At 52.7% G+C, this 12,616-nt stretch overlaps 1 protein-coding gene and 1 long non-coding RNA gene across 2 annotated transcripts; one reads left to right on the forward strand and one right to left on the reverse strand.

Annotated features, from left to right (window-relative positions):
* The first annotated feature begins 488 nt into the window (after positions 1-488).
* Positions 489-1,421, forward strand: LOC135298378 (olfactory receptor 14A16-like). The gene has a single exon (XM_064415949.1). It carries the CDS (start codon positions 489-491, stop codon positions 1,419-1,421), a length of 933 nt encoding a protein of 310 aa, XP_064272019.1.
* Positions 1,422-7,994: 6,573 nt separating this feature from the next.
* LOC135298399 (uncharacterized) lies at positions 7,995-11,316 on the reverse strand. Its single transcript, XR_010360377.1, has 3 exons — positions 10,856-11,316; positions 8,923-10,745; positions 7,995-8,839 (listed from the first exon to the last, which is right to left on the reverse strand). It is a non-coding gene; the product is annotated as an uncharacterized LOC135298399 (long non-coding RNA).
* Positions 11,317-12,616: the final 1,300 nt, after the last annotated feature.

Below are 12,616 nucleotides of genomic sequence, written 5' to 3' on the forward strand. Positions count from 1 at the left end.
CTTTTTTAATCTACTGCTGTGTGTTGCCTGAATGGGAAATTCCACATAAATATTCATCTCTCAGTTCAGGTGGAGAAAAATAAAAGAAATTTTCTGTCAGATCTGAATAAACCCAGCGCTGTGAGAAATCAGTACAGGGCACCTTAGAGGCTCCATCAGTGTCGCTTTTCCAGCCTGCTCAGGGTAACATGGATGCTGCCATCAGAGCCTGCAGAGCCAGAGTTGTCCCTGAGCATTGCCAGAGCTGGGAGGGGTCTGCAGGGCAGAGCTGAGCCCCCAGGGCTGGGCTGGGCTCTGGCAGCACTGGCAGGGCCCAGTCCTGGGCACAGGAAAGCAGCTGCTGGCAGGGACAGCTCCTGGCTGCAGAGCCCTGGGCAGGCAGTGGGGGGAAAGTGCCCCCAAGCTGTGCTGGGATATTTAAACCCTTCTCAAAACTGAACTATTACATGAATACTTTTTTCACAGATCCCCATGTGCAGCCAGAGCAAATGTCCAACAGCAGCTCCATCAGCCACTTTCTCCTGCTGGCATTGGCAGACACACGGCAGCTGCAGCTCCTGCACTTCTGCCTCTTGCTGGGCATCTCCCTGGCTGCCCTCCTGGGCAACGGCCTCATCATCAGCGCTGTAGCCTGCGGCCACCACCTGCACACGCCCATGTTCTTCTTCCTGCTCAACCTGGCCCTCAGCGACCTGGGCTCCATCTGCACCACTGTGCCCAAAGCCATGCACAATTCCCTCTGGGACACCAGGAACATCTCCTACACAGGATGTGCCACACAAGTTTTTCTGATTATCTTCTTCCTTGGAACAGAGTTTTCCCTCCTGACCATCATGTGCTACGACCGTTACGTGTCCATCTGCAAACCCCTGCACTATGGGACCCTCCTGGGCAGCAGAGCTTGTGCCCACATGGCAGCAGCTGCCTGGGCAAGTGCCTTTCTCAATGCTCTGCTGCTCACAGCCAATACATTTTCCCTGCCCCTGTGCCATGGCAATGCCCTGGGTCATTTCTTCTGTGAAGTGCCACAGATCCTCAAGCTCTCCTGCCCCAAATCCCATCTCAGGAAACTTGGGCTCATTGCAGTTAGTGCGTGTTTAGCTTTTGGTTGTTTTGTGTTCATTGTTTTCTCCTATGTGCAGATCTTCAGGGCTGTGCTGAGGATCCCCTCTGAGCAGGGACGGCACAAAGCCTTTTCCACCTGCCTCCCTCACCTGGCTGTGGTCTCTCTGTTCCTCAGCACTGGCACATTTGCTCACATGAAACCCCCTTCCATCTCCTCCCCATCCCTGGATCTGGCCCTGTCAGTTCTGTATTCGGTGGTGCCTCCAGTCCTGAACCCCCTCATCTACAGCCTGAGGAACCAGGAGCTCAAGGCTGCTATGTGGAGACTGATGACTGGATGCTTTAAGGAACATTAAACTGATGGCCAATTTCAGCAAACCACCTCTAATAAAAGGCATTTTCAATACGTCTTGTTGGTTTTGTTTTGGACATTCATTTTCTTGGTTTTACAATTTTCAGATTGTCCACAAAGAAATCTCATTCTTGGAGCCATTTCTCATTTTGTTTCTTCACCTGCCCTGTGGCCACAGACTGTGACAATGAGGGGCTGCGCTCTTGGTGGTCTTAAAGGAACTAAAGGATCTCTCAGCAGAGTTTTCTGCAGAGATGCCCTTTTGTTGCCTTCTCTGGAGCTGCAGCAGCAATGTCGGTGTGCAGAGCTGGGGCAGATCAGTGCTGGCACAGCAGCTGTGCCCAGCAGCAGCAGCAGCAGCACTTGGTGTTGCCAGTGCTGCTGCCGTGGCCCTGCCCCGCTGCCCTGGTGGCCCTGGTGTTGCTGCAGGGCCTGAGTGCTCTCGGGGCCGGGCACAGTCCTGGGGGTGGCAGTGCCGGGGCTGCAGCAGGGACAGGCCATGGGCACTGCTGGGGCAGCGCTGACGCCTCAGGCCAGGCCCTGGGGGCTGCAGGCTCCTTGCCCAGGCTCTCTCAAGAACACGGCCAGGCCAATGCTCAGCACAGAAAAGCCCCAGGGTGAGCAGCCCCAGGCTGGCCATGGGCAGGCTGGGGGCAAACAGCATGGCTGGGGCTCTGCAAGGGCCCTGGGGAGACGGGAAGGAGCAGCAGAGCAGGGGCTGATCCATCCCCAGGGTGCTGCACAGCCCAGGGCAGCGTCCCAGAGCGTCCACATGGAGCTGCCAACAACATCCCCCCTCTGCAGCCCTGGCCTCTCCCCCAGCTCACAGAGGTGCCGCATTCTTGCAGGCACAGCCACGGCAGCACTGGCTCAGGAGCCCCTGTTTGCATTGCACAGAGCAGGCAGGAGCACACCCATGCTGCTGCAGTGGGGGCATGAACCTGAGAGAGCACAAATGCCATCAGCCCCTGGGGCCAGGAAGGGCTGGGGGACAGCAGGGAAACCACTCAGCTTTGTCCTGGGCTCTGCAGTCAGCCAGAAAGTTTGTTCCCATTAGCTGGGAGATTCCTGTCCCACTGCAGATGCTATTGCTCAGAGCCAGGGCTGCCTGACAGCCAACCCTGAACTGCCCTGAGCATTTCCTTGGCTTCACCTTTGCTTTTTATCCCCCTTTTTTTTTGTACAAATTTCTTCCTGTTGCCCACCCCTGTTCCCTCCCCTGCAAAAAGCCCATCCCTGTTCGCCCTTTCCTCTCTGGCCCCACTCCCCATTGCAGTTCCTGACTTGGCACCATGGGAACGTCCCTTGCACAGCAGGATCATCCTCCAAGTGCTGCAGGAATTGTCTGCAGGCACCCGCAGTGCCTGGTGCTGCTCCCTTGCCAGAGGCAGCCCAGGCCAGGGGGGCACATCTGGGCTGCTGTGTCTGCCTGTGGAGCTCCCTGTTCTGGGCAATGAGGAGGAGCTGCAGAGGCTCTGCAGGACTGACAGGACGGGCTTTGGGCCTGGCAGGAGAAGCTGAGGCACCTGGGCTGCTGGAGCTTCTGAAGAGGAGGCCCAGGGCTCATCGTGCAACTGCTGCAAGGGTGGTTTCAGAGAATCCCAGAATCAGCAAGGTTGGAAAAGACCTTGGAGATCATCAAGCCCAGCCTGTGCCTTGACACCACCTTGTCTCCCCCAGGCCACCTCTTCTCCAGGATAAACAACCCCACCTCCCTCAGCCTCTCTTCACAGGATTTGTGCTCCAGACCCTTCACCAGCCTTGTTGCCCTTCTCTGGATACACTCCAGCCCCTCCAATTCTTGCTAAATTTGGGGTCCCAGAACTGGACACAGCACCCAAAGTGCTGCCCAACCAGCGCCCAGCACAGGGGAAGAATTGCTGTCCTGGTCCTGCTGGTGACACCATTGCTGGTCCATAGGAGTGCCAGGGGTTGGATGAGGGAAATGGTCGGGAGGGGGCAGGAGACACAGTCTGATTGACTCTCAGCCATGAAGGGTCTTGATTTTCATAGCTATTCAGTCTGCATTAGAAGGTGCTGGGGGTCAATATCAACTGGACATTGCTGATATCAATCTATAAACAGGAAAAAAATTAAACAGAAGAAACTGTTCTCTCTGTATTGTTTTCAAGACAGTAGATACACTTTGAATACACTTCAGATATCTGTCGAATTAATTAGAGAAAACTTGAAAACTTCTGTTATTCCAAATGGCTTTTCTTCTTTGGGCATGTTGAACAAATGTTTGTGAGCTTTTCTCACTGATTTCCTGAACTGAAATGCTCAAGAAGTAAGAGGCCTGCGGAGGAGTAAAATTCATCAGCAGCCTCCAAGTGGCTGAGGATCCATCCCCATCAGAGCAGCAATGAACAGAAATGGGCACAGCTTTGTGGCTGCCCCAGCTTTGGGATGGGCCCTAGGCCTGGAGCAGGAGCAGCTCTTGAGGGCCCCAAGGCCAGGGCTTTTGTGCTGCCCTGGGCACATGGGATGGCAGCAGGGGCTGCAGAGCTCTCAGCACCTGAGCCAGAGGGGAGCAGGGCAGCCAGGGAGCCTCCTTTGGCCTTGTGCCAGCACCTTCCGCCATGGCTGGGGCAGAGTCCTGTGTGAGCTGCAGCTGCTGCTGTGCCCTTGGCAGGGGCTGAGGCCGTGGGGCCAGTGGCCAGAGCAGCCTGGCCTGAGCAGAGCTGTGGGGCCAGAGGCGGCTGGGCTGGGCTGGGGAGAGGCCCTTGGTGCTGCCCAGAGCTCAGGGCAGCTGGCAGAGCTTGCAGGGAGCTGGGCTGGGCTCAGAGAGCCTGCCCCAGAAACCATCAGTGTCCATCTCAGCCTGGCTGAGCATGCAGGGGCAGGACTCAGGCCAGGCCTTGTGGGGCAGGGCCAGCGCCTGTGCAAGGCATTGCAAACAGGCAAGTGCCCCAGAGAGGAGGCTGCTCTGTGCCCTTGGGGGCACGGACAGAGCAGGGAGGGGGCCCAGGACATTTGTCACTGCCAGCCTCTGTCCCCAGCCTTTGGCAGCCCTGGCTGCTGAGCCCAGCTTTGCCCTGGGCTGAGTTTGGCTGTGGCCCAGCTCCATCCTCCTGCGGGGCTCAGGGCCTGTTCCCAGCCATGGCCAGCCCTGGCCGGCCTCTCTGCTGGCTCAGAGGCCGGCAGAGCCCGGGGCAGGGCTGTCTGAGCAGGCCCACAGGTGCCAGGGGCTGTGCAGGAGCTGGCAGAGGCTGCCCAGCAGGGAGGCCATGGGGCACAGAGCCCCAAGGCTGCTGTGGGCAGCACAGCACAGGGGCCGTTCCCAGCCGCAATGCTCCTGGCCTGGGCTGGGCCTGCACAGGGGCTGGGCCACCATGGCTGGGCCAGCACAGGGCCACCAAGGGGCCACGCAGCCACTGCCGGGGCTGACAGCAAGGCCAGGCACACACAAGCAATTGCTGAGCATGGCCTGCGCTGGCCAGGGCTGACTGTGCCACAGGCAGAGCTCAGCTGCCCTTGGGGGCTGCAGGAACAGTCAGGAGCCCAAAGAGCCTCCATGGCTGTGCTGGAGACCAAGGCTGGAGCAGGGAAATGCAGGGCTGCTGCAGGATGGGGAGAGCATGGAATTCCAGCACACACCTCAGCTCTCTGATGATCCCAGCGCCATGCTGGGCCCTGTTTCAGACTGGAGCAGAGCAGGTGTTGATGGGACAGGAGCCCTGCGGGGCTGTCAGGGACCTGCAGCTTGCAAGGTGCTCTGCTCTCCCTCAGGTGCTCTCAGAGAGATCCAATCCCAGCTGGGCACCTCAGGGCACAAGTGGCACTGCCTGTTCATGGGCACACAGCTGATGGCTGCCTGGAAAGGGGCACAGGTTTTAACACTTGTTACTTTCATAATAAACAAGTGAATCTTTATTATCTGGTCACTTGAGTGCTTTGAAGAAATGGCAAAGTATTCCCACGAGGAGCAGGAATTTCCTGGATCTACTGGATTCTTCAACTGATGGCAGGAGAAGAAATTCTGATCTTCCCCTCTACATGAGCCACCAATATTCAGTCTAATATTTCATGACCCCGTCCTTCAGGTGTTTGCAGCTCTCCTGTTAAAATGGCCATGTCTAAGGACATCTCTTCATTAGGGCAGCTGGATCTATGTCCTTCCCCTTGCTCCCAGATTATTTCCTGCAGCTGTTCTCAGGTCATTCCAATGTGCATCCCAGGCTTCATGCTTCGAGCTTCAGGGACTTGCCCAATTTCTCTGAAGTTTAAATACCTCTCTAGTCAGCATCTTAGTTGTAGTTTTATCTTTTCTATCACCTCTTCTTAAGTCTCTGTCTAAAATCCTTCCTGTATGGCAATCCCTTGTGGATGGTGGACATGTCAGATGTTGCTGGGATGTCACAAGGTACTTAGAGAAGGGGTTTGATATTTCTTAAATTTTATCATGTTCACATATTTTATATTGGCCATCAAGAGAAACCCTTCTGTGCCTCTGAGTCTCACCAATTCCTGGTCCCTCAAAGGGCACAAACTTGATGAGTTCTGGTTCCCACTCCAGTGGCTGCACTTGGACCTCCCTCCATAGCCAAAGCAGAGCTCCCTTGTCCCAGAAAGTGCCTGGGAAAGGAGGGATGAAGGAAAGAGGACAGGCTGTGGGGATCAGGGCCAGGGCAGAGCCAGGGAGAAGAATGACTTTTGCATTTGATGGAGCTGTGCCTTCCCTTGGCTTTGTTGGCTGACAATAAATGAACATCCCTCTGTGTCTCAGGCAGATCCTTCTCCAAGGAAAGCAGGTGGGAGTTGGAGCCAAGGAGCTGAAAGCTGCAGGTGCAGCCTGGGCTGGAGGGAGCTGAGATTTGCACAAGGCTGCTCTGAGTGCCAGGGCTTGGATGGGGGAAATGGTGGGGAGGGGGTAGGGACAGAGTCTGATTGATTGTCAGCCATGAAGGGTGTTGGCTATATCTATTCATATCTATTCAAACTGCATGAGGAGGTACTTGGATTCAGTGCCAATTGGAGATTGCACATATCAATTTATCATCAGGAAAAAAAAATTAGGACCTAAAAAATGTTTTCTCACTCTCTTTGTAAATATTCATTCAGTTATACGTTCACTTTGAATACACTTATGAAATGTGTTGAATTAACCACACAAGATTTGAAAGCTAAAATCAAATTATTCCCAAAGGCTTGGCTTGTTAAGGTGTTTTCAATGTTAATGAGCCCTGGGACACTGAATTCCTGCACTGAAGAGCTGAAGGCTGAACAAGCCTCTGCAGCAGTGAAATCCAGCAGCAGCCTCCAAGTTGCTGAGGATGTCAGCAGCCCCCATTGAGGCCATCCCTGCCCAGAGACCGTGGGGGAATGGGCAGACAAGGAGAGCGTCCCTGGGGCTGGGCCAGCAGAACTCAGAGGCACCAGCGGCTCCAGCTGGGCAATGGAGTGTGGAATGTGGCTGAGAAAGCCCTGCCTGGGCTGTGCCAAGCAGGACACACAAGCCCTGACTCCCATCCCCCAAACAACTGTCTCAAGGAGACATTTAAAAGGAATTACAATTGTTTGTGTCCTCTGAGTTGGAGGCACTGGAGAAATAACCAGTACAAGAGATTTTGAGGAGCTCAAAGCAGCTTTTATTGGCAACTCTAGAAAATCAGAGAAACTATGGCAAAAGGTTTAATATGACATTCAATCAACAAAAAAACATTTCTGAAGCATTAGCTTGGCCATTCCACTTGACAAACTCTAAGCCTGATAAAATTTAAGTTCATCAAAATTCGCCAGAGGAGAGAAATAGAAGTAGACATAGAAAGAGAGAAAAATAAGATTTAAGAAGCACACACAGAGATACCAACTCCTGGATTCCAGCAGCGTTCAGACAGAAATTCCAAGAGGCTGCAGGGTCAAGATGTGTGCTTGCCTTGTGGTCAGCCTTCAATACCCCTTGGTCTTGCTGGGCCCTTCCCCCAGGTGGGACTTGGGCTCATTTGGTCACTCAGGAGCTGGGCTGGGGCTCCAGAGGTGGCTGTGGAGCATTGCCTGTGCTGTGCCAGGGACTGGCAGCCACTGCTGGGTTGGGATAGAGGCTCTGGGGGAATTGGGGTTCCAGGGCAGGGCAGCGCTGGGTTTCTGGGGCAGGGCAAGGCAGGACCTGCTTCTTCCCCCCCCACACACAAGATGTTTCCAGCCAACAATCTCCTCCAGCCTGTCACAACAGGGAATGTTGGAGGTGAAACTTCAATTTTGGCAATGATCACCTGGCCAAGAGGGACAGTTCTTTTCCACAGGATTGAAAACCACCTTTTCCATCGGATTTGTTACTCATTTCTGGTTTGATTGCCTGGGTTTGGTTTGGTATGGTATGGTTTTGTTGTTGGATTGTTTTCTCGGTGTGCCTGAAGTGTCCAGTCAGGAGCAGAGTGACTCTTGCCGAGGAATTTTTGTGGTGCTGTCACTTAATATTAAATATGTTTTTTGCTGATATCTTTCCTGGGATTTTTTCAGTGTTCTCAAGCCCTCATTTGTAACAGGGTGAAGGAGCCCTGGCCCAGGCTCTGGCCCTGGGGGACACAGGGACGCTGCCGGGGGGGTCCCTGTCCCCCTGTCCCACCCCCCAGGGCCTCGGCCCCCCGTCCCCGTGTCAGGCTCTGGGGTCGATCTCGTGGAACATCCTCTGGGGGAGGCTGCGGCGCTGGGGGTGGGGAGACAGGGGTCTATTGAGAGTCTCTTGTATCATGTGGTGGAAACCCAGAAAAATAATGGTCAGGAGAAGCATGGTTTATTGAGAACATTCCTGCATAGCAGACAAGATATAGCCTTGTGCAAATTATTCCATGCAGCATTCACATATTTAATTCCTTCTTTTCCTCTTCCAGGGGAAGCAGAGTTGCTTTATTTACTCCAAGCAATATTTTCTCCCTCCTCCCTGGCAAAGAACAAGCTCCCATCCTGGCAAGTGCTCACAGGTTTACTTAAGGCTCATCACACCCATGCTCAAGAGAGTGGATCAGCTTAATTTATCACTTGTTCCAATGATTAACTTGCCCAGCTGCCAGGTTCAAGAGCCCCAGAGTGCTGCCTCAGGTTGTACGGGATCACAGAAGGAAAAGCTCCATGGAATTAAGCTGCTGCCACACTAGCCCTCTTTGCCTGTCAGACACATTCAGCTGCTCTTGCTCTGCCCTGTCAAAATCCCCCACAAAATACAAGTGAAAATCCCTCCTCACCTGTGAGAAAAAACAGTTGGGTTCTGCTCAGGGCATTTCAAATTACGTGGGGTAGTTGTGACCTCCCCTTGCAAAGGCAGCATTTCAGGAAAACCAAAAGTTTCTTTTCAGGGACTCACCAGACTCAGGACACCTTCCGCTAACAAGGTTGCTCCAAGCCCCATCCAACCTGGCCCTGAACACTTCCAAGGGTGACACAACCACAGCTTCTCTGGAACCTGTTTTGCTCCTCCCAGCTCTAAAATCATACTCAACTTAGCAGCCTCAGAGATAGATTTCTATTCAATAGCTGCATTTTTCTAGGAAAGAAATATGGCAAACCTTGTTTGCATCTGACTTGGCAAAATCAACACAAGCTCTGAAGAAAGGGCTGCGGCCCACTTTTCTTCCTTTTCCCCATTTGGTGGAAGATTTTCATTCTGTTGTTGTTTGGAGCAGGATTTTAATCGATCTGGCTGAGGCTGCTGAAAATAGTACAGCAAGTTACTTGTGCGAGGGGTGGAAAACTGAGCTCCTGCACATCCAGTGTTTCTGTTGTTGGAAGTCTTCAATCCCACCTCTCGCTGCGATGAAATAGGTGCTACTCATCCAATTTCTAAAGTATCACGCATCGAGCTGACACTACTTGAAGACTTAAAATTAAGCGCAAGTTTAAACAAACCTCTGATCCCTTCCATTTCCTCTGTTCCACAGTTGATGACAGAAGACAGGAGAGAAAGATTGTTTTGGGAACAATGTTTTCAGGACTCTAAAAAGAATATCAAACCTGCTCTGCCACACTCTCAGCTGTTACAGCCCCAAAAAGCACCGGTTGTCTTTGCTCACAGAGTCACAACTGTGATGGGATTTCTACCACACCACAGGACACCCAGTTTTTGGTTGGTTTTCTTTTTTAACCTGGGAATAACTACAGCACTTCTGGGTAGCAAGGCAGACATGTGCCTCTTCTAATGGCCCTTGAAAGTGGATGTGTGAAATGAGGTAGACAAAGCCAAAGGCCAGCTGAACCTGGGATCTCTGAATGGGTCTTGACATTCTTCCTAGGAAGATGAGTGTCAATCACAGTTCTGCCAGGGAAACAGCATCTGCTGGCAATGTGGTCTAGAAAATATGCTTTCTGCTCCTCTCAGAGCCAAAATTCCTACACATTTCTCTGAAGTCCTTCTTAGATAGGGACCATGTTCAGCTGAGTGAGAGTGAAGCAAAATGGCAAGCCAGGAATACATTGCCCTGCACACAACATCCTCCATTCCCATGGATGGTTTATCACTGGCACACAGGAGGAAGGGAGCAACCCAAATGCATCATTGTACATCAAGTCAGACGTGTTGAGGGATGAACAGATCTCACGGGGATATGGAAACCTCTCCTGAAAAGCAGTTCAGAGAAATCCTGAGCTGTTTTGTGCTGCTAGGCATGAAGATGCTCAGGATCTTCCACAGGTGCTCAGCAGGCAGCAGGATTGTGCCTGGATGTCTCTCTGCAAATGCCAGTGGCTCATCTGAGAGCTCTGGGAATGACTGACACTGCACTGAGAGGGGCCACAGTCCTGCAAGGGTCTTTCATCAGGAGCAAAGAGCAGCCTGGAGGGTGGGCAATGCTGGATCTGTACCACTGCGTGCTCATCCTTCACCTGAATGTGGAGCTGCCCCCAAAGTTGCCATGTCTCACTTTTTCTTTTTCTCCTGTTGGGTATATTTTGGAGCAGCTGTTCTATGTGGCTTTTCATGATGATCCTGTGGGAAGCAGCCATTTGCCTGCTGTGCTATCCTCACAACTAGTACTAACTCTTCATTCCCTTTGGTTTTATTTGGGGTTTTTTTTATCTATTTCTTTGATTGGTTTGCTGCGTGGGTTTGTTTGTTTGTTTGTTTGTGTTTATGTCTGATTTGGCTTGAGTTTTTTGTTTGCTTTTTCATAAATGACTGGTGAAGTTGGCAAAGCCAAACTCAAGATAATTTAAACCAGGATCAGCTTTTCAGAAATTCCTTTTGGCTGGGTTTAGCTGCATCCCCTAGGCTCAGGATCACTAGTATATTTTCAGGTTTTGCTCTGCATCATCAGCCTGCCCAGACTCCGCGTGTTGTTTCACAAATGGAGAAGACAATGGACATTGTGCCAAGCTTCCTTTCAAACAGAAAAACCTGGGTCAGCATGACAGAAAAGAAGAAAAATAAATCACCAGTTAGAACAGAACCAGTGTCCCACCATCTTCCCATCCACTGTTATTAATTTTGTACATTTAGAGGCAAACCTGGGTCTAAAGCTTGCATCTCTCAGTTCCTGATGCTATTTGCTACCCTTCAGCCTGGACTGGCCCTGATGTGACTGACTGCTGCGCAAGTGGGGCTGGGGATGCTCAGCCTGGAGACAGGAGACACTGGGAGGCCTCCCTGTGGCTGTGCAGGACTGGAAGGCTCCCACAGGAAAGAAGGGGACAGAGTGTTCAGCAGGGCCTGTGCTGACAGGACAATGGGGATGGCTTTCAGCTGCAGCAGGTTGATTGAAGCTGCATCTAAGGAAGCTGCTCTTTTCCACTGGGGGTGGTGGGGCACTGGCCCAGGCTGTGCACAGAGGCTGTGCATGCCCCATCCTTGGCAACAGGGCTCTGAGCAGCCTGCTCTGGGGGAAGATTGCTCAGCTTGGAACAAGATGTTTCTTCAGGCTCCCTTCCAAGCCCAACCATTCAGGGACTCCATCATTCCATGGTCTCCACTGTCCACTTCAGATGGAGCCTGGGAACTGTGATGTCACAGCCCACGCTCCAGCTGGAACGTCCAGCGCCCAGCAAAGGGCACAACACAACCGTTGGCCGCTGTGTTGACACGCTCTGCACCTTGCTCCTGCCCTCGCCTTTTACTCCTCTTATCCCCCCCATACCCCGATCATTCCTGACAGCTCCTGAGTGCCTGGATTTCATCATCCAGCCCTGCAGGATGCTCCCATTTGTCCTGAGGGAGGTATGGTGCCATTCCATGGAGGTGGACACCCCCCACCTGCCCAGGTGGGCTGGAGCTCTGTGGGGATGGAGTGGGACAGGGAGCCCACTCTGAGGTTTTGCTACATCTGCAGGCTGTCCCAGATGGAGAGGAGGAGATGGAGGTGGATACAAAGATTGATATGGATGAGGAGATGGAAATTGACGGAGAAGACTCTGGAGAGGAAGAGATGGACGTGGATGTGGATGAGGAAGAGGAGATGGATGTGGATATGGAAGAGTCCATTGAGGACATGGACATTGATTGAAAAGGTGAGGAAGAGGCCGTGATCTTGGGCTGAAGACCAATGCCAGCAGCAGGACAGGCAGAGTGGGTCTCCTGCTGCCAGGCTGGGGCTGGGCTGGGTGCTCCCTGCTCAGGGACATTGTACCCAGGGCACCGCATTCTGGTGGCCATCCACAGCCTGTCCTGTGCCTGCTTTGCTCCGCACAAGCTCCATCCCAGACCCAGCCAGGCTCAGTTCTGGTAGCAGAGTCCTGCTGCTGTGCCAGTGTCTGCCGACCGTGGCACTTGCTTTTCTTCCAGGACCAGTGGACATCATGGACAGGGAGATCTACAATCAATAAAAGGTTTTTTTCCATTTTCTCAAGCCACGCGTTGGGCGCTACTAACTGTATTTGTCCTGGTTTAGGGCAAGTTTGGGAGATAACCCCCAAAGGGGCTTCTCTACAAAAGCAGATTCAATTGCCCCTCCCCCCTCCAACCAGTTCGGGAGAAAATATCTCCTTGCAGAAAAATGGAAAGAAACCTGTTTATTAAACAATAGAAACCAAACAATATTAAGCAATAAAACTTCTCACTGATCCAAGGAAAGCAAACTCAGAACAGTCCCGTCCCCGGGTTGCAGCTTGGCTCACTCAGTCTCTGATCAGTCTCTCTGGTGCTGGAAATGCTGCTGCCCAGGCCCGGCCAGGGGCCACAGGTGGAGCTGCCGGTGCTCTTCTGGGTGTTCAGTCCAGAGCAGGCTTGAACAGGTGCAAGAAAAAAGGAAAAAAATCACAATCCGGAGAACTTCT

The sequence above is a fragment of the Passer domesticus genome, chromosome 4 (assembly GCF_036417665.1).
Source record: "Passer domesticus isolate bPasDom1 chromosome 4, bPasDom1.hap1, whole genome shotgun sequence".
NCBI lineage: Eukaryota > Metazoa > Chordata > Aves > Passeriformes > Passeridae > Passer > Passer domesticus.